Consider the following 27,186-nt stretch of genomic DNA (forward strand, 5'->3'; position numbering starts at 1 on the left):
TTTTGGTTTGTCCTCCTAGGCTGGCTGCCCATTGCCTATTTAGCTTCAAATCAGGGCTGAGCAAGATTTGCAGAAATCCCATTTTTATGAGCTTGGCATGCTTGCCCTCCTGCCTGCGGAGATTTCTTGTATCCTTACGAAGCAGCTATGTTCCTTATGCCACTGTAATATATTATTTAAGCGTGTTAAAAGAGAATTAAAGGGGAGAATAAAATGTTAATGGGAGGAACTGTCATCTCATGCTGGTTGCGCCCTGCTTTCTGCTGGTACCCAGTTGGTGCGACTGTCATCCTAATGCCACATCATGTGGAGCGTACCACCATGAGATGCGTCGAAAGCCACTACCTTACATGGCTTTAAAAAGAAAAGCACTGCACAAAGTGGGGACAAGTTATTCCTCATGATAGCTAAATGACCGCTAAGAAAATTATCAGGCTTGCCAAACACTAAAAGTCGCTTCGTGTTATTTAGTTGCATGCCATAAATGTGATTGTGTATCAATAATATAATACTGCGTGAAAGAGAACAGACCCATACAAAAGAGGACAGGGCTCTTGTGCCTTTAACAGCAAGCTACCTCTGCTGACCTGTTCTCTTCCACACAACTATTAAAGGTGCAGGGATCCTGACCTGTTTCTCAGCCTGGCCACTTTCCTGTACACTTGTCAATGTCTAATGCACACAACATCTGGGGTTTTGCCATCTTCCTTTCCCCTCATTTCCAACAGTAGCGGCATCGCAGCCGAGATTTCTGGACCGTTCCATAAGGTGGACATTTCCAGTTGCCACTACTCTGCTTATTTGTAGGAACAATAACACAAATAATGAAAAGCAATAGGAAATGATGAGAAGCAATGGGGGAAATATGTCATATTTAAGGGATACATGCACACACATAACAAAGTGCAAGAGAGGCTATCCTCTCTTTTTCTTAAATTCTAGGGCAGCCTTCCCCAATCTGGTTTTCCATCCAAATGTATTGGACTTCAGCCCCATCAATTTCCATCATTTCTTCCCAACCTGGCCCTTGGCGATGCTGTCTGGGGTGCATTAAGAGTGCAAATCTGACACAGCTGGAAAGTGCCCGCTTGGGGAAGGCTGATGAATGCAGCGTCTCCAAGATATGTGGATCTCTGCCAAGTCTTGCATTAGCAGAGAGGTAGCCGCGTGTATATAAAATATTTAGATTACCACCTAGGAATAAAAGAGAAGAGTAGCTTTATACAAAAGCTGATACGGACTTTCCCAGGACAGATTTATGGGCTGAAAGAAGCATCATTCGGTTGTGTATTCCTACATGAGAGGGGGTTGGGTTGGATGGCCTTTGTGGCCTCTTCCAACTCTAGGAGGATAAGGCCACTGCAAAACCAAGAATAGTTCATAAGCTTCGGTGGCTTTCCAAAGTTTGTGAATCATCACCAAAATGGTGACACTCCAGAACCAGCTCATGGAGGATACTTGGACCAACACCAGTGCAAGTTGCCATCTCCCTCTGTTGACTGAAATTTGAAAAGTTATCACATCTATATGTCTATCAGTGACATTTAAACTGGAGCAGGTTTGCATCCGAAAGCCAGTGTGGTGTAGTGGTTTGAGCACTGGACTACAGCTCTGGAGATTAGGGTTTGAATCCTGGTTTAGGCATTTAAACCAATGTAAAGCCTGGCTCGGCCATGTAAACTGGGTGACCTTGGGCAAATCACACTCTCTCGGCCTTAGAGGATGGCAACAGGCAAACCCGCTCTGAAGAAGCTTGCCAAGAAAACCCCTTGGGGTTGCCGTACATTGGACACGACCTGAAGGCACACAACAACCATTTTGCACCCAGCATATTTCATTTAAATTAAGCACTCCATATTGGATGTTTAAATTGCACAGATGCATTTTCGTAACCATTTTAAGTCAGTCAAGGGAAGGAACTGCATGAAGATTCACCCATTTGGTCGACTTGGGAACCCAAAGGGTTGACCGGTCTCCTTTTCCCAGCTTCCTTGTGACTGCAGTGGAGACGCAGAATGGTTAATTAAGTCTATCAATTCTCTTGCTTACTGGAAAAGAAGCTTACTGGGCTGCAAGGGGGAAAGAAAAAGCCCTCTGCCAGCTTGCCTAGGTGGGTAATAAATCCACAACTCAAGCTCCAGGCAACTGGAAGCAGACTGGGTTTTAATCCCTTAATCCTCAATATATGCACAGGATGAAGGGGAGTCAGAGACGGGAGCAATGCCCAGTTTCTGGGGCTATTTGACTTGCTCTGTGAAACCTAGAGCCAGAAAGAATATTGCTAACTATTCATTCCCAGAGTAATTATTGCGCAGAGGAACACACTTTTTTTGTTGCACAAAAATGCATTTTCCACGCAGAAATTGGGTTTCCTGCACACAACACACTGTTTCCTGTGCAAAGAATGGGTTTCTTTTGTAGAAGACACTTTTTCCTGCACAGGAAACCTGTTTTCTATTGAAAAAAGCGATGTCAAGTATGTATGCATGCATGCATCCCATGTATCCCGTATTACGGTTTTTGCAGACCTGGTAGCCCTCAGCTCTTCCACGCTGCAGAAATCAAGCAGTTTGACACCCTTTTAACCATCATGGATCCATCCTGGGGAATTCAGGGATTTGTAGTTTGGTGAGGCTCTTCAACATTAACACCAGATGGGCACCAGATGGTCCTTCCCTTGCTAGGAATAGCTAAACCACCTGAATGTGGACAGTCTAGAAGAGTGACCATTTTTATTTCACTAACCATATTGTTGGGGCTGGAAGAATCACATTTTTTCTTTTACAAAGACAAATCATGGCACCCTGGGAGGCTTCAAGGACTAAGACCGCTACCTCTTTAGACCACCTTAAGTCTAAATTAAAGAATCTCGATTGTGGTTTCTATTTTGAATTGTTGTTTTCTCTCCTTTGTGAGCTCTTTGACATTGTTTTGCTTTGCTTCATCCTTTAGATTCTTTGCTATATGCCCCTAAGTTTTGCCCTCGACTTCTCCACGGGTCGTAGCAAAATCCCTAATTCTGGCCTCAAAACTTGCCCTCGACTTATACATGAAGTCGACTTATAGTCGAATACAGTATATACAGGAATAATGACTGGGTGCCTTTCCTTATAGGTTCAGGCAAAAGCAAACCACTGCAGTCTCTCCAAGCTTCTGCGCTCTTCCTCATTAATAACATTTGCCATCTTGTCCACGTTCTGACGTTGCTGGACTACATGCATCCTGGTTTGCATCTGGGAAATGTTGGAGGGTATGGGAAAAGGTGGTAGTCAAACTGTGTGGCCATGGAGATAAACCTTTACTTTGAATGGGATCTGGCTGCTTATGAGACTGGGCAGCTGCTGGCATTCCTGCTGTCCTCTTGAATGTTTGGCTGTACTTTCAGTCCCTTGTTCTTAATCGGAGCGCAGGGAACAGTTTGCACACACAGATAAAGAAGCCTTTTGCAATGGAATGCTATAAATCTCGGAGGATTGCAAGCACTGGCTCCCATTTGCAAATTAAAGCAGCGACCTCTAATTCTCGAAAGGACACTTTCTTGAAAACAAAGCCCTTGTATAAAATTCGGATCAGTTTTTGGTTACAACAACTACTAATACTACAGCAACAGCCAAACTGTTCCAGATACAGCTAGGACAGCAGATAGTTAAGAGAAAAGCAGTAGCAACAGCAACAATAATATGCACCCACCTTAGGATCTGATCACCGCTCTTGTTTTTGGTTTAGTTATAAAAGACGATAGGTGAGATCTTACATCGGATTCTATGTTTTGTAACTTTACAAACCTGTAGCTACACTGCAACAAAACAAGATCCTTAGCTTTCTCAGCCAGAAACTTCTGGTGCCACAACAAATTACAAATCCCAGGATTCCCACAGGATGAAACTGATTCTCATTTTATGCAAGGGCTTTGTTTTCAAGAAAGTGTCCTTTCAAGAATTATAGGTCACTGCTTTAATTTGCAAATGGGAGCCAGTGCTTGCAATCCTCTGAGATTTATAGCATTCCATTGCAAAAAGGCTTCTTGTTGGTGAACTGTGAAGAGGTACATCTGGGCACCGGCAAGAATGATGCAATGCGCATCAGGCATGTCTGATGTGCGTCAAACACTTCTGGTGTGCATCAGACACTCCTCATAGAAGCCAGTGTCCAGATGCCAACTGGGGAGTGACCCTATGCACATCAATGCCCAGTGAGCATCAGGCCATGGCGCATCAGTAATTCTACTATTGGACAACAGATGCTTGTATGCCTGAACTCTCCCTGGAAGCCAAAATGATCATATTGAGGCTGTTCACAAAGTATTTGGCCACATACTTTGACACTGCTTTAACTGTCGTGGCTCCATCCTATGGATTCCTGGGATCTGTAGTTTGCTGTGGCACCAGACAGAGAAGACTAAATATCTTGGAAAACTACAAATCCCAGGACTGCATAGGATTGAGCCATGGCAGTTACAGCAGTGTCACATTGCATTATTTCTGCAGTGCAGATTAGACCTTTGTTAACCGTGGCATCTTCAGAACTGTAAGGACTAGAAATGATGGCCTCAATCCAATTGTCATTCCACACTAGAGTTAGCTCATTGAAACAAGAAGATTTACATACATGCTGATTTATCATTTAACAATTTGTTCAATGGGTCCATTGCATTTAGGCCTTACCTTTCTGGAAAACGAGTTCTGAGAAGTTAGGGAAGTCAATTTCTGTAGGTACCACTGCATCTTCTTCCTTTTGGCACTTCTGCAGAATCACAACCCCTCATCTATGCGGTTCCTAATTGCTATCTTCACAATTTATTTGATTTCTCCATTATTCTATTTCCCCCCAGCCATATATTCCTTTCTCACATCCATTCTTTTCTTTCTTGATTTCAAAGTATGGGCCGAACACTCCTGTTATGATGGCATGTCTACATCTTTCTGAGACATAAAAGTCTGAAATACCGGTGCATTTAAAAAGAGATTAACAGCCATTTACTGAGTAGAATACATTGTCTCTCTTGCCATCGTCCTGCCTCCCACTTGAACAATTCCGCTTGTCACTTAATTCATGCCGAGTGTTTATATCTCCTAAATACCACCTGTCGCTCAAAGCTGTCTCCCAAACGCTCCATGAAAAAAGAATTGCTATTACAAGGGAAAAAAATCTTAGAATACCAGCTCAAGAAAATTGGGGGACCTTAACATCTAAAGGTAGGAAGTGATTCTTTCAACAGTTGCTATTACATGAGCTCAATATTTTGTCTCCGTTCCTCTTAACTCCACAACGCCCCCGTTTAAAGATTATGGCCTTGATAGTTTATGGCCTTTGTAGTACAAGGATTATGGCTATGCTTTCCTTTATGGTTAAAATAGCTCACCTGGGCAGTGATTTAAAAACCTAGCAACATTGGCCCTGGATTCAGATCATTCATAAGCCATAAACTCATCTGAATGACCAGTAACATCCAGACTTGCAGCCTAATGGAACCCATGGAGATCCTGCATCTGACCTGGGGAGGTCTGTAGGACCCAGGGAAGTCCTCTTCTGTGGACTCCTCCCATTCCTTTAAGCTCCTCCTCTCAGGCTACCCCAAAGCCAATCCCTGCTCTCCCTGTTCACTGATTGGCTATCATAGAGATTATCTCCCAAGCTTTGCTCCTTCCCCTTTCCCACACAGATGACCACCCACCCCAATAACATCTGCCCCTTTCAAGGGGCTGCAAGGTGACCCTCCTCTCTGCCTCATCTGGCTTTATTTTCTCAGGTTTGAGCATCTGTACAATGGGAATAACTGTGATCTAGCTCACTGGAGGTGCAAAACAAGTTTAGGATTGTTGTTTAAAATTGCATGGAAAGTGTGGATTGCCTTTAGGAGAGCGGTGAATCTGCTCTGGGGTTCTTGTTTGAAAGGAGCTATCCAAGGTGTTGAACCACTCTTGCAGATAGGATTTAGCACTCTGGACAGCTCTGTTAAAGTTCACATAAAAACCCATAGTGCAGCAATTCTCAACCTGTGGTTGCAACCTGTTTAGGGGTAGAACAACCTTTTCACAGGGGTTGCCTAAGACCATTGGAAAACACACATTTCCGGTGGTCTTAGGAACTGATACCACAACATGAGGAACTGTATTAAAGGGTCATGGCATTAGGAAGAACTGCCATAGTGCATTCACCGCTTCCTTGACATGGAAGCAACCTGCTGACATGGCCATTGCTAAGGGGCTGTGGGAGTTCTAGTCCAAAGTGTCTGGTGGGCTAAAGGGTCTCCATCCCTGCCATGAACTCTTTGTTTGCATGTAGACCTGAAAAGTACATACAGCTTTGTGAGCAAAGGAAACCATGCACAAATTTCATAAAGAAAGGGTCCTACCTTTAGAAACAGGGCCCCTTTAGAAGACAAGGAGTCCGTTCCTTTTCCGTTGGGATAACAGTGATAGGCAGCATCCATGACAGGATAGCGGCTGGCGAAAAGCAGGCCACTGTTGACAAACTTAAACGTACAGTGGCCGTGGCAGCTGTAGACCCCAACGTCGTACAGAATGTATTCAAAGTAATGGTGGAGCTGCTCTTTCAACTTCTCCGCCGCCCTTTTGTCAAACACTTCCTGCAGGCAGAGGAAGTCCAAGTTGGCAGGGAAGAAAGCGGAGATCTCGTGATCAAAGGGCTCATCCGTGTTCCTCTTTTTTCTCACCGAGGTCTTCTTCATGAGCGAGGCCTTGTAGAGGAGCTTGCTGTTGACAGTGCTTTGGTCCACCGGGCCGTCTCCGGCACGCACCTTCACCAGAGACTCCCGAGAGGCAGTGTAGCTATCCAGGCTTCCAGAGTCCCCTTCCTTCTGTTTATGGTTGGGTGTTTGGCCTTTCAAGCTTTCCGCTTCAGCTTCCGGGGAACGGTCTGGGGCCCCCCTATTATTATTCACCTGGCCGTCTGCTTCTGGGTCAGAAATGTGACCGTTGTCTTCACCACCTATGCGGACGATGCATGTATTGCCATCTTCTCCTTCGTTGGCTTCCCCTCCAGCTTTGGCCTCTTTGTTGTCTTCACTGTTGTTGGAACCAGAGTTATCCCCCTTGTACTCCATGGACGTCGTCCTCTTGATCCCGGCGTTGACGGCCCGGTTATTGCTATCTCCACCCTGAGGGGAGACCAAGCTGCTAAAGCTTGCTGCGCTGATGGATGTGTTGGTCGGGGAATCGATGTAGATTTTGATCTGGGGCCTGCTGGCTCCGTTCCGGATCCGCCGGCCAATTTCCTTCGCCCGCGCCTGCGTGTTGAAAACATTGTTGAATCGGGCCAAGGAGTCTGGGAGGAGGCAAACGTTTGCGGTGCTGAAACAAAAACTTTTCCCATTGCTGGAGGCTTTCCACTCGGTGAGCAGCGTGCTGCCATTGATCTGGCTTTTGTCCTGGAGCCTGGAGTAGATGTAAGGCCGCCGTGCGGACTGGAGAGGGGACCATAACACAAAACCGATCAGGGCAAAAGGAAGGGAAACCACCAAGAGGGCTAGGTAGATGGGAGTCGTGATGATAACACATAGGGCATGGAAGTAGCACGGGTCATCTCCCCGTTGGCGCTTCTCGTACGTGGTAGGCACAAAAGAGGCCACAAGCCGGTCTCCGAGCCAGTAACATGGGAAGATCAAGCCCCAAGAGAAAGAATGCAGTGCTGACAGAAAGCCGTTGGGAAATGGGGAAGTGTATAAAACCATTGCAACTCAGTAAGGACACCTCTTCAGCGCCTTCTACATGGTGTCACCACCGTACCCCATCCATCGGAACAATTGTTTGCAAGGAAAAGGGTGGGATGGGGGGAAAGAATGGAAATTCTCCTGGAAAGGTTGCGTCTTCCAGCCTGCAAGCAAGTCCTTTATCACCTTAGGAGCACCATCTCATGTTGTCATGGAAAGGAGGGCAAGGGAGGCTGAGGTTCCTTTGGGCTTGCAGTGTCTGAAGGCTTCCTGGTGTATCATTGTTCACTCCAAGGAGCCATAGCAGGTTACCAGAGGAGAGTAAGAAAAAAAGTCACCTGCAAAGACAAGACAAAGAAAGAGTAGCTGTTATGATCAGATGTCTACTTGAGTGTAGGGTCAGTGGAATCACAGAGCTGTATTATATACTATACATTGAGGTCCTGATTCCCTCAACACTGGGTCCTCCAATCACAAGAATATTTCCATCACAGTTAAAGCGGCATCAAAGTGAATTAACTTTGCAGCCCTAAAGTTCAGGAAAGCTACACAGAATCCTACAGTCGGCATGGTCCACATATCCTACAACATTTCATAGCTGAAAACCAAGACCTTTGTGGCCAACCAACATCAGAGAGTGGTCAAGAGGGCAAAAGTTACTAATGAGCAAGACGACACAAACTAGGAGAGGCTGCAGCGGTTTGCTTTTGCCTGAGTCTATAGGAATGGGCAAGATTCTGCCCTCTCCTCTTCTCTTGCTGAGTTAATGAAGTGCAAACTACTTGCCGCAACTGATGTAAACTGAGGACAAAGGAAGCAAGTGGGAGGAGGAGACAGGTGAAAAAGTGGGATGCCTTTGGACCTGAGCCTAAGGATGGGGCCCAGAGCTTTACAAACCATGCCTTTAATTCCAAATGTATAAGCTTAAAAATAGTGTGACACTCCTCCTCTCTGCTTGTGACTCTGCTGTCATGTATCTCTGCTCTGTCTGTCTCTTAGCAAATGCCACTTGTCAATGATCCGCAGGTAGTTGCTAGACTGTAGTGCACATGTCACATTTTATCACATCAGCTAATCAACCTCGCAAGAACAAGGAAATCTATGCGCCGAGCAAGAAAAGAAAGGCGAGATGTTCAGCAACAGGAGTACAAGAAGTATCATTGCACTTCTGGAAAATTAGGAAAGACTTGTGAGAATAGTTTTTTGTGGGTTTTCCAGGCTATGTGGCCATGTTCTAGAAGAGTTTCTTCCTGACGTTTCTGAAGATGCCAGCCACAGATGCTGGCAAAACGTCAGGAAGAAACTCTTCTAGAACATGGCCACATAGTCCGAAAAACCCACAAAAAACTATGGATGCCGGCCATGAAAGCTTTTGACTTCACTTGTGAGAATGTCCACAAAAATCACTCTGAAATATAGTCAGCCCTCCATATTTGGGGTGATTAGGGGCACAAGGCTCCCACGAAAGTGCAAAAACCACAAACATAGGGGGGTGCAACAGAGGCAAAGAATGGTGTGCACTCCTTGGGTTTGTAAAATGGCTTCCCAAAAGTGCTGTCGCTGCAACACACTCCCAAGGCTGCTGCAGGGGGAAGCAGAAATGTATGTAACTAAAACAATGACACTCCATCATCGTAGTTACATCTGAGAATGCAAGATCTCGGTCAAGGGTTGTTGTTGTTTTTTTTTGGGGGGGGGGTTGGCAACTTATTTTTTTCCACGTAAAAACTGCATTCAAATTGAATTAGACTTTTTTGGAAAAAGCTGATCCACAACTAAATGCACAAAACTTTCAATTTCTCATCCCTCAAACATGCATAGTGTACCTAAAATACCTAAACTGCAACCGTTTTACTCCATGAATCTGACGCAGGGAATTGGAATTCAGAAAAACCCATGCTACAATAAATCACATCCAGCCGTGTGGGCCATGCAGCAAAGTACAGTAACACCCAAAATCCCCCAAACAGTGATGCCTTTATTGGCATAACCAAAATGCACAAAATGCATGTGGCAAGCTTTCGAAACTCCACTGGCTTCTTCATCAGGCCAAGGTGTTAAAAGCCATACAGGAGAAAGGGGGGGGGGGAATGACAGATTTTAGTCCCAAGCCTGCATTTTGTCAAGTTGTTGCTGTTCTCAGTTCAGATGTTCGCCTTAAAGATCCTGCACAATTCATTATTGTTCCGTTCAGGAACACTAAGGAACTTAAAGATTCTCGTGATAATCTTCAAAAGAACTGTAGGACCGTTATATATGAACAAATCAAATAAGACCCTGCTTCTCTTAGAATAAGATTATGCTGGTGGCAAAAGAGACTTTTTGATTCCCCAAAACAAAATTTGTGAGCCTGCAGTAATGAAACTGCATTGCAAGACGCTTCCAATAGACATCAAGGGAATTTAAAATGCTGTCCAACCTAGCAATTACTGAGGACAGTAGAACATCCATGAAAAACTCTTGGCACTACGCTGGGTACTTAAAATGCTTTTTAAAAATCCCTGCCTAATTTAGTAATTATCCAGCAGACCAGAAATCTCTAATCTGCTACTGTCTCCTGAGCAAAACAGCATACACAGTTCTTTAGGGTGCGGAAACACCAAGCAAAGAAGAGACCCATCATGCAAAATGATGGCATGGATTTCTGAATGCGGTGCAGTTTGCAGTTAATAGTTGGGTTACTTTTCTTTCTCTTTTTGAAAGAAACCACATAAAATAAGCCCTAGGAGCTGTCCCAGGGTCATTTCTCTCTTCGCAGACCCATAAATAGCTCTGAAATAGTATGTTTCAAACAGAATGATTAGAGATCAGCATAAACTACAAAGACTGGGTCTGGCTTTGGGTTTCAGTTTTGGTTTCTGTGCTGGATGGCATGCCTTGCAACCGCAAGAAGTGACATGGCCAAAATTGCATTTCTTGCGTGTGTGTGTGTGTATATACATAATCCTCCTCTCCAAACAGAGCTACCATCCCAGATTTCAGAGACATCATTCCAGGGACAAGATTGTCAGAGAACCAACAAACAGATGTTGAGCTGGAGAGTGGAAATAATGTGTCTACTACAGCTGTATTTTGGAATGGAACTCCCAGCACAAGCATTGGTGCAGGATGCTGGGAGTTGCAATCCAACAACACTGGGAGACCTGCACTTATGCCCATCTTTGTGTGAGGATAGTCCAACGACTGTCATGGCGGCCAGTCAGGCTGCATTCACACTGCAGAAATAATCCGGTTGGACACCACTTTAACTGCTATAGCTCAATGCTATGGAATTCTGGGACTCATAGTTTTGGGAGACATTAAGTCGATAGGTGACTTGAAGGCAAATGCACGCACACAATCCCAATGGCAACCAGCTACATGGGGAGGGGGACAATAACTGCTTTTGAAGCTTCACTTTCTGATCCCTCCTACAAATGCATGAACACTGACCGCCTTGTTTCCTCCAGGAAGGCTGAAAGCTTTGCGTGCCTTCCAAGTGACTGCTCCGAGAGCTCCTTGAGGATGTTCAAGAAATGGCTGACGTCCCCACCATCTGTGCCAACCCTCCCCATCAGGAATGGCTGGGCACACTGCTAAAGCATACCCTCCAACATTTCATAGAGGAAAACCAAGACACATGAAGCTGAGCAACATCAGAGTGTGGTCCAGGTGGCAAACGTTATCAGTGAGGAAGAATGCACTAGCTAGGAGCAGCTGCAACAGTTTGCTTTTGTTCAAGCCAACTGGGAACTGCAAGATTCTGTCTTTTCCTCTCCTCTCTGTCCTTCTGAGATTACTTGAAGTTACAAATGGCTTTTGCATTTTGCATGCACTGTTGTACTAGTTTATTTTTAAGGTTTGCATTGTAATATTTGATTTTAGCCCAGAACTGTTTTAACATTTAAAATGGTTTATGGTAATTGCCTTATGGTCTCCCTAAGTCAGAAATGACTTGAAGGCACACAACAGCAAATACTGTTTTTAGTATTTTAACATTTTGTCGTGTTGTGTTTTATTGTCCATTTTTGATTATATATATATATATATTTGATGTTGGGTGGAAAGGGCATTATCAATAAATCTTCTCGTTGTTGTTACTTACAAAAACAAACGGGGAAAATCCCACAAAGGGCTGAAGAAAAGTTTGGGCAGATAAGCAGGAAGGTCAATGAGAAAATAAAACACAAGGAAAGCCAACTTAGACAGGGAGCCCGAAGCATGGAGCGTGGGTGGGAGGAGAGACATCCATTTGCTTCCATCTTGGAACAAGGTACGTGCGTCCTTTTGGAGGCGGAAGGCGGCAGAGGCAACCCTGCAGCAAAACAACAATCCCACCCACTCTCAATTTCTATGCTATTCTCCACGCACCGGCCTTTGGTTCTTGCGAGAGCAAAGGCCTGGCTGTCACTTACAATTGTTTCTCAGTAGAACAACTTTTGCAGCTGAAAAGTCCAGGCAAAATGTAGTATCTTGTGTTTCTCGAGGGCCTCGGATGCTGGGGTACCCTAGTTGTGGAATACCATCCCTTTGCATACCTTGTTGGTCTCAACACTGGGATAATTTCAGTGCCAAGTTAAAACAGTTTTTTTAAGTATTTAAAATAAAATAATATTTTAAAAAGTCTCCCATAGGTGGGTCTGAGCATTTAAAAAGTATTTAATATATATATACAGTGTTTGATCAAATCTTCCATATGCTCTGGCTAAACTTGATGATCATGAACTTCACAAGGACGGCTTGTTTGCACCTGTATGACATTATCCACTTGCAAACATGCTCCGAGAAAAGAAATGGCGAGAGTTGTCCAAAGTGAGTTAACTTTTTCTCTGTTTATCTCTCGGTTTCAGCCCTTAAGAGCTAAATCAAACAGCGCTGAGCCTTCTCCAAATATGATACTCAGGTGGCCCATAAGCTACCAGAGTCTGCTGTAAACAAGCTGTCAACTTAATTGGGCCACGCTATAAAAAAAAATCATTTCAAAACGTGTATTTGAAAGTTACCCGAGAAGCTCGGGCATTGGCAAAGCAGCCGCCAGGTTCATCTCGGCAGGAAAATCCCCAAATAGTGCCATCCTTCTTTGTTTAACGGAATGGAGCCAGGAAGACTGCGCCTCATGTTCTGCGTTAAATGAAATTCAGAGCATCGTGACCTGGACCTATTTATATGTGCACAAGGCACCGGGGAACGTTTCAAATGCAAGCGTTTGTTGGCCAAGCAATGTGGAGATGAACGGAAAGATACACAAAGCTCTCCGGGCCAGTGCTTCATTAGATTTCGACTTCATAAACTGGATTCCAATTCCGTTTCGGCTGCCAAAATTCTTGCCTTGCCTCTAGCAAACGGTTCTCTCTCAGGGACATTTCAAGCCTGGTATATTTCTGACAGTGGTGCCCATGCTCAGACCCACCTGTGGGAGACTGAGCCTGGATGCCACCACCAAACCCAGGGGAAAGAGAAAGGAACATCAGGCAAAACAGCCAGATCCACAGGCAGGGCTGACCCCAAACATTTTGCCACCTGAGACCAAAGACAAGGTGGCATGACCCAATTCCCTCAATACAAAGGTTGAACAGATGAGAAGCTGAATCTTATTTCAGCACAAGTGACAGGACAACATTATACTCTTCAATTGTCACTATTAATCCTCTGCTGTCCCATTTTCTGAGCTGCTCTTAAAATGTCCCAGTTTCTCTCCTCCTCCTCCTGCCTTCTCCCTTTATCCTCAGCTTACTTACATTGCTGCAAAAGTAGTTTGTCCTCAGTTATTTCAGCCAGGGGGAGTGTATAGAATGGGAAGGAGTTGTGCCTTTCCAATTTTGCAAAGACAACATGTTACAGCCTCCTATGGCTTGTCTGATCTTCCATCATTAGTGAATTTTGCCATCTTGGTCATGTTCAGATCTTGTTTGGTGACATGTCCCAGTTTTCATCATGCAATGTCCTCCGTTACACCTGAGGGTTTGAGAATAAACAATGCCTAGAACTGCGGCTCCAAAACATTGGTCTTCCAGGTGTTTTGGACTTCAGCTTCCAAAAGCCCAAGCTGGATTTTCCAGCAGTCAGGAATTCTGGGAGCTGAAGTCCAAAACATCTTGAGGACCAAAGTTTGGGAACCACTGGCCTAGAAGAAGGGTTTGTCAATCCAATTTGGAGGCCTTCAGTTACTCAAACCTTTAGATTTAGGAGTGTGCAGCAGTTTGCTTTTGCTTATGTCTTCAGGGAAGATCAAGACCTTGCCCCTTCTCTCATCTTTGCCCTCTAAGGTCTAAATTGCACTGGAGAAATAATGCAGTTTGACACCGCTTTAGCGGCCATGGCTCCATACTATGGAATCCTGGGACTTGTAGTTTATTGTGGCCCAGAGCTCTCCAACAGAGAAGACTAAACATCTCACAAAGCTACAAATCCCAGCATTCCATAGCATTGAGTGATGGCAGTTTAAACGGTATCAAACTGCATTGTTTCTGCAGTGCAGATTAGACCTTAGGGGGCAAAGACAAGAGAAGGGGGCAAGGTCTTGATTTTCCCTGTACAGGTAAGCAAAAGCAACCTGCTGCACGCTCCCCCAGCTTGTGCCATCTTCCCTATTAGTGACTTTTGCCATCTTGACCAAACTCGGATGTTGCTTGGCCACATGCATCCTGGTTTTCATCTGTGAAACTGAAAGCCTGAGGGCAGGGAACTGTCAAATTACCAACCCGTAAATTACTACAAGAGCTTTTGTGGCTGAAGAGCTGGGTGTAAATACTCTAAATAAATCTGTGAAAGGTTGGAGGGTCTGGAACAGACCAGAGCGTCCATAAGGGCCCCTTCCACCTCTTGCGGCTCTTGGAGGCTCAGAGATCTGTCCGCTTGGGACAACATAGAAGATTTATTTTGTGTAAAACAGTGCTGCTTACATTCTTGCTTTCCTGCCTGTTAAACTATCCCAGAGGAAAGAGAGTTATCTCTTTCTAAAGGAAACAGCAAACAGTACAAGCTGGTGGAGCAAGGCCACTGCGGCGGAGGAAAATCAATGGCCTTTTGAGAGATTTCTTGCCTGGGGACTCTGTAGTTCCTCCTAAGAACAAACCAAGAAAAGCTCAACCAAGTAGGTGTTTTTCTCCTTTTACATACCATCCCACCAGTTGCCTTCCAAGGTGTAACATGCCTCAATTTAAGACTTGTTTGTCTTTTAAAAGCAAAGTTTAAATAAGGAGAGGAAGAAACTAGGAAGAGCAGTGGAAAATAAAGGGTCTTGGAGATGTCTCATCCACAGGGTCACCATGAGTCAAGATTTACTCAAGGGTGGTTAACAACAACATAAATCAATAAATCTGGTTTGCTTATGAACCCATTTATTGCCCCATCCTACCCAACTTTCCCATATAGGAAGGTACTTTATAGTTAGCCCAGTGATCTTTCTAGCCCAGGGTTAAGGAAAGGATGGTCCAGAGGCTGTATGTGGGCCAAACCCCACTTTTTGTGGCTATTAAAGCTTCCCAATTTTGCATTAGAAACCAACAAAACCTGGGTCAATTTTGGGGTGATTATTTTCCATCTGAAAACAGCGCCAAGTGCAATAAAAATGCATGCAAATACAACACACACACACACATATACAATCTCCTTTCCTCTTTCTCTGTCTCTTTCTCGCACACACAAAGACACATCCCAACAGGTTGGCAGCTTGGGAGGAAAAACTTCATCCCCCCACGATCTGACCTCACTAAATATTTCCAAAGTCTAGTTTTCAAAACCTTATTTGGCATGGAGGCATGGTGGCCCAAGCATGGGAATCTAGGACCCTAAGCTCTGTTTATGCTTTATGGAACGGGCGGCGTTTGCAAAACACCTTTTGGTCTGGTTTCGCCTCCTGCTCCTTTAGAGAGCTGCTGTAACTCACTTTATACCTAAATAAATCTCCTCTTTGTGGCAACTTGTTTAACAGAGTTCAGTGAAGGTAGTAGAGGGATGCTTGTTTTCATCATCTCCCTCAATAGCAAGGGAAGGGAGGAAGAAAAAATCTCTCCTGATGGAAAACTACCAAAGCCGTCTTCATATCTTCCCGAACTCGACAGATCCTCAGAAGCAAAACCTTGCATTTCATACCTACGCCTAAGGTACAGTTAAACCGAAACGAAATCCATCAGTGATACCTTTATAGGCCTACTGAAATGCACCATATACTTGTTGCAAGCTTTCAAAGCTCCCTGGGCTTCTTCATCAGTCAAGAGGTTACAAACCAAACAGGAGGAAAACAACTGGAGATGTTACAACTGGAATTGTTCTTCTCTTGCTCTTCTCTTGTTTGGTTTGTAACCTCTTGCCTGATGAAGAAGCCCATGGAGCTTTGAAAGCTTGCAACAAGTATATTGTGCATTGTAGTTGGCCAATAAAGGTATCACTGATGGATTTTTGTTTGCATTTGACAAATGGCCAATACAGCTGCCCCTGAATGTTTACAGTTAAACCCGATGTCCATACTCACATTTGTTGGATCCAGACTTATGGTCCTTTTTTCTCCCACTTTCCCCCTTTGTCCTCAGCTAACTTCATTTGCTGCAAACTGAGTTCAAAGTGCAAAACTTGTTTGCAGTTAGTTAAATCAGTGAGAGAGAAAGAAAAGGGGGGAATCCTGCTTCATTCTTAGGCAAAAGCAAACTACTGTAATGTCTGTTCTTCTTCATTAATAACTTTGCCATCCTTAGCACAGTGTGATGTCGCTTGGCTACACATTACCCAGTTTTCATCTATGAAATACTGGAGGGCTTGGAAATCTCCTGGAGCTTATATTAGTTTCTACCAGAGATGGGAAAAGAATATTGTTGGGCTTGTAATTCACAATGAAAATAGATACTTGGCATTTCTCAAGTCTCATTTGCGAGGCAAAGAAGCACAGCCTGCCTCCGAAATCTGAACATTTGCAAAGAATACTTTCTTTAAAAAAAAATGCAAACAGTTAAAATGCTTACATTTGAATAAAATGTACAAACACGCTTTAGTCAAGGGTGAATGAACACAAGAGTCTGAACATGTGTACAGAAATACGCCGAGATTTCTTTTAACATGAAAAAAGGGGGGCACTGATTTCTGAGCAGAACAAGTCTTGCAATCTGATCTGAAACAAGGATGGGATGAGAATGAAGGTAGGGATCAGAGAGTGAAATGGAGGATGAGCGAATGCTATTCTTCCGACAGCGACTTGCAGGTGAGCTCATGCGACATTTGAGATGAACTGTACCCACTGACCAGTTCGCTCTTGGCCGCTCCTGCGGCGCATACAGGGATTAATCTCAGAAGAAGCCAATTGAATTAATGCACATGGATCAACTGGTACCATTTATATAATGCTGGTTGCTGTTCTCCAACGCAACTACGGTGAGAGGTGTTTTTTCTGGACGGTGGAGGAAAAATAATCAAACCCATGCAGCATTAACACTTTACGTAATTCTGGACCATATCACACTAGACTGTTATAGCACCATTATTCCACTTTAACTGCCTCCTGTGGAATTGTGGGATTTGTAGTCTAGGAAGGGGCATTCATTGTTCTCAGTTGTGGAGCTCTTAGGCCTTGCTAAACTACAAATCCCAGAATTCCACAGGAGGCAGGCAAAGCGGTTAAAGTGGAATAACTATGCTATAAAGTGTAGTGTGATATTGCCTTATGAGCAACCGAATTCTGTTTTCCCTAGGTGCCCAGCTTTTAGACTGTATAACAAGATATAAAAGAGGATAAAAAGGGCAATAGTAGACGAATGAGCTTAAATATCAGTACGGTTCCAGAGAGATCTGGGACAGTTACAAAGTATGGGCCTATGCTCTGCAAATACATCTTATCTAATGGATGGACAGATACAGAGGAAAAATGGACTTTGGGGCCATAGAGAATGAGTTGGCATAATATATGATCTATGGGCCACCTTTCCCTCACTGATCTACAGGATACACTGCAGCCTTCGCAAGCTGTTGCTGTTGTTGTTGTTGTGTGCCTTCAAGTCCTTTTTGACTTATGGCGACCCTAAGGCAACCCTATCATGGAGTTTTCTTGGCAAGATTTGTCCAGAGGGGGTTTGTCATTGCCATTGCCATCCTGAGGCTGAGAGTGTATGACTTGCCTAAGGTCACCCAATGGGTTTCCTTGGTCAAGCGGGGGGTCGAACCCTGCTCTCCAAACACTACAAACCACAATTAAAGTGGAATCATGGCACTGCGCTTGTGAACGGACTCTTGCACAACCAGGGCAGGAAAAAGCAGCCCCAAGGCCTAAAGCAGAGACAATTTTTCAGGAACCAATTTGGATTCAGTCATGGATCCTAGCCTTATTAGACCGCGGTGGGTGGAGAAATGTGGCATCTAATTTGCCCAGAAAACTGATTAGCAACCAATAACGTAACTTGGCTCAGATGTCGCTCTTCCTGGCTTGATGACTTCAATTAAATCACACAGTACACCGAGTGATTCTGCCGCCGCTGTCACTCAGACCTTGTCTCCATGGCAATTCCTACCCACTCCATTAAAAAAATTAAAAATCTGGCATCGGCAGGGTGCGATAAAACACCGAGAAGCAAAAAAAAGGAAGAAAAAAATTACACAGGGTGAGGCGGGAGCATCCGTCTTAATGTGCTTTAGTGGCTGATTATCTCACGCCGAAGAATTCAGATTAAAATCTTTCCTCCCGTGAATGGCTCTCGATGGCTCCCTCGGCAAAAAGCAGAAGCAACAGCGAACTTGATGGACTTTCCGCTGGGGTGGGTGGGAGGAAAGCTGGAATCAAAATCAAACCTGCATAGTCCTCCTCCCAACTTGTGTAACTTATAAGGCATCCCGTTGCGGGGCTTGTAAGGAAGACTTTGCAGAGATGGTTGGAGTGCAGAGACGTACAACTCTATGGCTGAGATCCTATGTCAACCAGGTACAACATAGAAACAGAGAACACAGCCAGGAAATCAGAAGATTAGGAATGGGGAGGGTGGCTATGAAAGACCTAGAAAAGACATTAAAATGCCAAGATATACAACTGAGCACAAAAGTTAGAACCATACAAGCCATTGTATTACCTGTTATCATGGATGGATAGATGGCCAGTTAAGAAAGAAGACAGGGAGAAAATCAATGCATTTCAGATATGGGGCTGGAGAAGAGTGCTAAGGATGCCATGGGTGGCCAAGATGACAAACAAATGGGTCCTTGAGCAGATCAAGCCAGAAATCTCCCTGGAAGCCAAAATGACCAAACTGAGGCTATTGTACTGCAGACACATCATGAAAACTCATTCGCACAACTCATTGGGAAAAACAATAATGCTAGGAAAGGTGGAGTGAAGTAGAAAGAGAAGAAGGCTGCATGTTCAATGGATGGACTCTATAAAGCAGGTCACAGGTATGAATCTACAGGAACTGAGCAGAACAGTGGAGGACAGGGAGTCTTGGAGATGTCTCATCCACAGAGTCACCATGGGTTGAGATCGACCCAAGGGCAATTAACAGCTACAGAAAGTAGCACAATACTCATACCTTCCACCAGTCACAATTTGACAGGGACAATCTTGGCTAATCCTCTGCCATCCCACTTTCCCAGCTGCCTTTAGAAAGTCCCAGCTTCTCTCTCTTCCTCTTACTGTCCCCCTTTATCCTCAGCTTACTTCAGTTGCTGCAAACAGAATTCAAAGTATGAAAGTAGTTTGCCCTCAGTTAATTCAGTAAGAGACAGATGAAGAGGCTGTGGAATCTCACCTTTCCCAGTGAGCGCAGGCAAAAGCAAACAGCTCAAGTGTCTCCTCACTTGCGCCATAGGAGCCATCTTGGTGTTGTGGTTTGAGCTCATTGTATTACAACTCTAGAGACCAAGGTTTGGATATGCGCTTGGCCATGGAAACCCACTGGGTGACCTTAGGCAAGTCAGACACTCTCCAGTCTCAGAAAACCCTGCGATAGGTTCGCCACAAGTCAGAAATGAATTTATTTATTTAATTCATTCATTTTTATGCCACTTTTCTCCCAGAAAGGGACCCAAGGTGGCTCTCAAATTGCATTGATAAAATTACAATTATTGTAATAGCCATATGCTCCAGGTTTGAGTCCACACTTTAGAGAAACTATTCCAATTGTTGAGCCTATGTTAGGGATTGGACTCAGTGCCTGGGATTGTTGTCATACATTTCCGATGGAAAGGTGGTGAGTTTACTCCAGCCAGAAACAGTATGTATTTGTTTTGCAATGCAGATTAGGCCATAGCGGGGACATGGGCCACGTGAACTCATCCTCATCTGCCTGCCTATTTGCAAGTTTGGATAATCTACGGTGGGTCACGAAGGCATTTCTCCAAACTGCTGAGCCTGTGCTAGGCATGAGATTAATGTGTGTGATTAAACCGGCGCTCAGTCCGCATCTCACTTGGGGAGCAGCATTATTAATCCAATAGTCAATTCCCTGGGGACAGTACCTTCTCTTTGAGAAAATGCACATTTTTTTTAAAAAAGTGCACACATTTTAATAAGACTCAGAATCGAATAAATGGGCCAATGAAGTACAAGGGTTCTTCACGCTGTATGGTGAGGAGGAAGATGTTCCAAGTTACAATCCCTCAGCTCCATGTGGAATTGTTTCTCCAGGTCTGAATACTGAAGATGTGGAATTTATTGCTATTTGGTATTGTGATAGCCTCTAGCATAAAGCACAAAGAACCAAGAGTAAGACCTCAGATCTTGGATCAGAGGGGGGTAAAGTATGGCCTGTGGCAATATGGGGCTCTGGGGCCATTCTTGGACCGGCTCAGATAACTGGCCATTCCAGGAGAGGTAGACTTTGGTGGGCAAACCTGATACAGGTGCTTCTCCAGTCTGTCCACCTGATATCATCAGCCCTCCATATCCATCATTTTTTTATCCACAGATTCAAGCATTGATAGCTTGAAAATATTATATATTCCCAAAGCAAATTTTGATTTTGCCACCTTATACAAGGGCCACGCGAACCTGTCCTCATCTGCCTTCCTATTTGCAAGCTTGGATAATCGACAATGAACCGTGAAGGCATTTCTCCAAATTGTAATAGGTCACTTTCACACAGCAGCCACCCTCAGCTTTAAAGGAGCTCTCCATGGTGCCGAACTAATTTGCAAGGTAGGGTTCAGCACTTTGGACCCTGCGTTCAAAATCTGACACCTAGTAGTTCTGCCTCGGTAGAGGCTCCTGCGAGTGCATTCAAATGCCTGCTTTCAATCACAACAGCACAATGTTCCACCCAACTCCAGCCCATTAAAACTCTATTCATTGACTTCCACTTACAGAATTACGCCACGCTGCGTCCGGCGTTGATACAAAAGCCGAGACAGCAGAGCGAAAGCACAGCCATTGCATTGCACCCGTCATTCAGGCTAATTTGCATCGCTCTCTTTCTCTCTTCAACTCTGGCAAGAGGTTTGCTCACCCTGAACAAGAGCTGGACTCTCCTCCCACCCCCTTGATAGAAGCTTTCGGCTGGGATGTATAAAATATTCACTGATTTTCTCATTTTCAGAGGGAAAGGGTGGCTGTTTTTCTTTACCAGGTCAACCTCAGCGAGAATTTTCAGCCCTTTGTGACAGCAAAAAAGCAAGCACTCCCACCCTCATTTCATTTTTGGCTTTCGTTTTCCCCTCATAAAAGCAGAAATCTCAACATGCAGAGTTAAACATCAGTTGAGCTGCACCATCCTTACGGTGAATGGCAACACTGTGCAGCTGAAACAATGCGCCACAGCTGGCATCCTGTTAGTGACGTATGCATGCGTACATCCACCTAATACTTTTGCATGTCTTTTTCTTTAGTGGTGTGGGGGGCTGATATTCTCTTCCACCCCCCTTAGTGGTAAAAGGTACTCCAGAAGCCATGGGTTTTCTGTGCTATCACCCCAATCTGCCATTTAGTGACTGGTAAAGAGCATGGGTATAGAAGAAATGTCTGGTTCTGTCCCATGACCAGACACAAACCAATGACACCACACACTAAAACCCTGACAGATATCAGTGGAAGGTGTTGTCAGTCCACATCTGGCTATGGGGAATAGCCAGACAAATCTCTGGCTGCGTCTGTACTGCAGAATTAATGCAGTTTGACATTGCTTTAACTGCCCTGTCTCCATGCTGTGGAATCCTGGGATTTGTTGCCTGCAGTGGCACCAGAGCTCTCTGACAGAGAAGGCTAAATGTCTCACAAGACTACAAATCCCAGAATTCCATAGCACTGAGCCATGACAGTTAAAACAGTGTCAAACTGCATTATTTCTGCAGTGAAGATGCAGCTTCTGAATATCACTCTGCTCTCCATCAGCCAAAGAATGGCTATTCAAGAGTCACTGCAACAAAACTATGAGTTCTCCATAGAGGTAGGTTGAAAGCTATAGTATCATTCTGTCTGAGGAATTCTTACAATATGTTGTGCATTGTAGGATCTTGGCCCTGGTGTGCACATGAATGCATAGCCACAGATGCATATGTATCCATACGCAATGTGCATTCATATGCATTGGCTCAATTTCCATTAGAAGTGCCCAATGCACATCAGAACTGCCCAATGTGTCAGATGTGGCACCAGGTGTGCCAGAAGTGCATTGCAGCATTCTTGCCTATTCTATCTCTCAGATAGGCCTTTATTGTAATGTTCGTTCATTAATGAACTTGCATTTGTCGGGGGGGGGGAGGGGGGAATGCATGAAACCAACCAGGCTTGTTTTCAGAAGCAAACCATGGAACTATCTGGGGAGGTCTTGCAGGAGATCCACATTGCACAGCTCCAGCAATTTGATCCCACTTTAAGTGCTGTGCTCCTTCCATAAGTATCCCAGCATTTGCAGTTTGTGATAGATTCACCTTAGGGTTACTATACGTTGGAAATGACTGGAAAGCACACATCATCATCATCACCATCATCAGCAACAACGAGGAATTTAGATTTCTCTACCTGAGAGCTTTATTGTGGCAGTTCAGGGGACTGGAGCTGAGCTTTCCATCAGAGAATTCTAAGTCCTTCACCAAAGGACAAATCCCAGGATTCTCTAGGATGGACTCATGACCAATACTGTAACTAAATAGCAGAGATGCCTTGCTGGTCTGATGAATGCATATTTGCAGGGTTGCAAGATACTGAATGCTGGACAGTGGCCCATTCCATGCACAGGGGCATCTGTGGCTTGCCCAGTTTCTCCTCAGTCACCTGTCTGTGTAGCTCCTGTTGCGGCTGTAATATTACACCCAGTTTTATGCCAGAGTGAGCCTTATTTATGGAAGGCAATCCAAGGAGGAGGCCTGATGACAGTTGCTAAGGCAACCAACACCCATATGTCAGCTGTAGCCTTTTCCTGCAAATGCAAGCATCAGCGGCACATGCGTGATTACTTGTGAATTCTGCAACCTTTGGCGAATAAACCGCATGCAGGAATGGAGGAATGGTCTCTTTCTCTAGGCCACTGAATTTCTGCATGCTTCAGTCAGTTTCCACACCAATTTACAATCTCTTGCTATTTAAAAAATCTACATGGAAATTCTACTTTAAACCTGTTTCCATGTAAAAACCCATCGCCCTCCGAAGGTACTTTCCTAAATCCACTTTGCACATTTCAAAGCCCATTTGCTCTCCAAAAGGTGCATTTTAAAATGCATTTTGATGAAGGGTAGGTAAGAGTTGTCTTCCGTATTGTTTGTTGGGTTTAAATAAGACTTAACTCAAATGCCCAAACTTTATCATGCACAGATGGGGAAAAACGTTGAACATGGGATAGACTCAAGTGCACAGATTCACCTATCACCCTTGGTAAGCCAAGGATGCATTTTATCACCCTATCTGTTGAACTTGTATACTTAACATATCTTACATAAAATAGGATTAGACTCAGAGGAAAGAAGTATGAAAACCGGAAGAAGGAACAGTAACAATTTATGGTATGCAGACGACACCGTACTACTATCAGAAATTAGCAAAGACTTAGAATGATTACTGAAAAAAGGAAACAAATGCAAAACTCAAGTTACAGCTGAACATTAAGAAAACAAAAACAATGACCACAGACAATTTACATAACTTTAAAGGAGAGAATGAAAACATTGAAATCGTTCAAGGTTTCCCACACCTTAGGCTCCGTCCAAAGTGGAGACTGCAGTTAAGAGATCAGAAGCCTGGGTTTGGAAAGGCGACTATGAAAGGATTAGACAAGATTCAAACATGCAAACATATAGCACTGAACACTAAAGTTTGCATCGTTCAAGCCATGGTATTCCCACTTACCATGTACAGATGTGAGAGCTGGACAGTTAAGCAAACGGATAGGAAGAAAATCAATTCATTTGCGATGTGGGGCTGGAGAAGAGTTCTACGGATACAGCAGCTAAAAAGACAAATCAGTGGGTCCAAGAGCAAACCAAGCCTGAAATCTCCTTAGAAGCCAAGATGAGTAAGCAGAGACTGTTGTACTTCGGACATACAATGAGAAGACATGCTTCACTAGGAAACACACTGATGCTTGGGAAGGTAGAAGGTAGGAGGGAAAATCATTGCAGAATAATAAAGATAGCTTGCAACAATATATTATTTCTGGTAATATTAATCTCCCTCCAGCAATACTGTGCCGAACATTATCAATGCTGCTGCTAATCAAAATCTTCTTTTTGATTAACGGCAAGTCCTCGCTCCACTAGACTGTCATTGTTCACCTGCCAGCATTACAGAAAAGGTAAAGTAAAATAAAAACCCTGCAACTCAAGCCCCCAAAGGCAACAAATTGGCCTCTAAAAATTATCATATTTGCTTTAGAAATAAAGTATTTGCCTCCCCGGACGTGTTCATTTACTCATCCATCGTGAAGCCCTGAGGGCACCGTTTGCTGTTCCTTTCCCCCCAGTGACCAGGCAGGATGAAAGCAACTTGCTTTTTCTTCTCCTCTTATCTTCAGCAAACCCAAGCTTTCCTGATTCGATACTCAGCGGTGGAGGGGAAGGAGTCCACTTTATATCAAAAGGCTATAAGAGCACCTAAGCTGGTGCCCTGGAGAGAACCAGGAGAGAAGGTTTGCAAAGCTATGTGAATAATGCCTTGAACCATAAGTGCGGTGCCACTACAACCTCCGTCTCTGCAAAGTTCGAATCATAGAATGATAGAGTTGGAAGAGATCCCAAGGGCCATCCAGTACAACCCCATTCTGCCACACAGGAACTCTCAATCAAAGCATCCCTGACAGATGGTCATCCAACCTCTGTTTACAGACCTCCAAAGAAGGAGACTCCACCAAAATCTCCAAAAGAGTGTGTTCCACTGTCGAACAGCTCTTACTGTCAGGAAGTTCCTCCTAATGTTGAGGTGGAATCTCTATTCCTGGAGCTTGCATCCATTGCTCCATGTCTTATTCTCCAGAGCAGCAGAAAACAAGCTTGCTCCCTTCTCAATATGACATCCCTTCAAATATTTACATGGGGCTATCATATCACCTCTTAACCTTATGTTCTCCAAGCTAAACATCCCCAGCTCCCTAAGCCATTCCTCATAGGGAATGTCTCACTAAACTATAATTCCCAGAATGAGCTACGGCAGTTAAAGTTGTTGTTTCTAACTTATTCTGGCCATACTCTTCTCTTGGCAAGATTTATTGAGGGGGGGGGATAGAGTGCCATTGCTCAGAGTCCAAGACTCAAACCACTCTGCCACTCTCTCCCTTTGTTTTCACTCTCTCTGAGTAACTACTGTTTCCTTAAATAACATTGTCTTGAAGGAATCAAAATCCATTTTTCAATGAACAGATCCAGTGATCAAAGGTTCCATCTTTTTGCAACTGGATACACATCCAAGCCAAGTCTGTTACTGTGCAAACTATGTCCCAACTGATTGTTTTTGTTGTTAGCATCCTGTGACACGCTAGTGTGGTGTGTGGTTTTTAAAAGCCATCTGGCACTCTCCTGTTGATGCAAACAAAGTAATGCATGAAACCTCTTGGAGAGAAGCAAAAACCAAACAGACTGGCAAAGTAGCATGAATGGCGGCCCAGCTATTTTTATCCCAGCCCCCGAGGAACAAACAAACACCGCAAATAGCATTGTTTTAATTCACTGGCCTCTATATAACTGGCACTCCCCATCCAGCAGTTAAACTTTCTTCCCTTTGCATCTGTGATCAGGAAATGTGGATTTCGTGTTGCCGTTTTGAGCATCCAGCCTCCCAATGACGTGACTGCAACCTCCTCGGGGACGGAAGCTGACCTAATTCAGCCACAGCAATGGAAATACATGGCTTCAGGGGCTGGGGGCTGCTGTCCAATTCCTAAAGAGCATTTGCAATGAATTCTGGATAATACCCATAGAAGCTGTAGCTGGTAACCAGATAGAACCAGACGTAGACTTTAATCACCAAATGCAGAGTATGCTCCGATAGACAAATGGGTACCCGCTACTTTTTAGACAACTCCATGACTAATGGAAGGTGGGAATTACAGTCCCAAACATCTATAGAATGCCAAGTTACTGACTTCTGATTGCTATTGCCACATCATGGCTGTGTCCGCTGATGGCTGATGTTTTGCCTGCATCTGTGGCTGGCATCTTCAGATAATTCTCTGAAGATGACAAAACCATAGATGCTGGTGAAATATCAGGAATAAACTCTTCTAGAACATGGCCACGTAGCCCCCAAAACCCACAAAATACTATGGATGTCGGTCGTGAAAGTCTTTGACTTCACATTATCTAGATCCATTTCAATCTGGTGTCAGGCTTGGTTATGGCATGGACAGCTTTGGTTACCTTGGTGGATGACTTACACTAGGAAGAGTGTGTCCCTCTTGGTTCTTGTGTACACCTCAGTGGATTTCAGTACCTTCAACCATGCTGTCCTTCTGGACTGCCTATCTGGGATGGAAATGGGAGGCAGCACCACAACTCAAATGAGTTGGTTTTCTTTTTCTGGTGCTGGAGGAGAGTGCTGGGGATACACAGAGAGCTCAAAAAACAAACAAATGGGTCCTTGGACAGATCAAGCCTGAAATGCTCCGAAAAGCCAAGATGATCCAATGGAGGATGTCATACTTGGCCACATCATGAGAAGGCACGGCTCATTGGAAAAGACACTAATGCTAGGAAAGGTTTAGGGTAGTAGAAAGAGAAGACAATCGCATGTCAGTACCACATGTCAGATAGGTAGTCTCAATTATGGCTGTCATGAGCATGAATCTACAGAACTTAAGCAGAGCAGTGGAGGATAGGGGATCTTGGAGATGTCTGATCCACAGGATCGCCATAAGTCGAGGTTGCCTTGAAGGTTGTTAACAACAGCAAATAAGAGACACTATTTTAGAGTGGCTTTAGTCCTTCTTGGAGATGCACACTCTGAAGCTAGCCCCTGACTATAGCTCCCATTTCCCCCATCTATCATGCAGGCCAGGGGAATGGGAATTGTAGTCAAGATGGCACCAGAGAGGAAAGGCTGCTCCAAATTACCATTCGGCGCGTCTTAACACAATGACACCCCTGCGTTATAAGACCTGGAGGCCATCACAGACCATGAGAGTTTCATGTGTCACTTTCCATCAGCC

The 27,186-nt window shown here is 44.4% G+C and overlaps 1 protein-coding gene across 3 annotated transcripts in view; it reads right to left on the reverse strand.

The window, feature by feature from the left end:
• Positions 1 to 27,186, reverse strand: part of SMPD3 (sphingomyelin phosphodiesterase 3) — a 97,724-nt gene that overhangs the window by 17,498 nt on the left and 53,040 nt on the right. For all 3 annotated transcript variants that reach the window (XM_042438680.1, XM_042438679.1, XM_042438678.1), the window contains one exon: positions 6,356 to 8,010. In XM_042438680.1, the coding sequence (XP_042294614.1) occupies positions 6,356 to 7,693 (1,338 nt within the window). In that variant the 5' untranslated portion in view covers positions 7,694 to 8,010. The remainder of the gene's footprint in view (positions 1 to 6,355; positions 8,011 to 27,186) is intronic.

This window comes from Sceloporus undulatus, chromosome 8, assembly GCF_019175285.1.
Source record: "Sceloporus undulatus isolate JIND9_A2432 ecotype Alabama chromosome 8, SceUnd_v1.1, whole genome shotgun sequence".
Lineage (NCBI taxonomy): Eukaryota > Metazoa > Chordata > Lepidosauria > Squamata > Phrynosomatidae > Sceloporus > Sceloporus undulatus.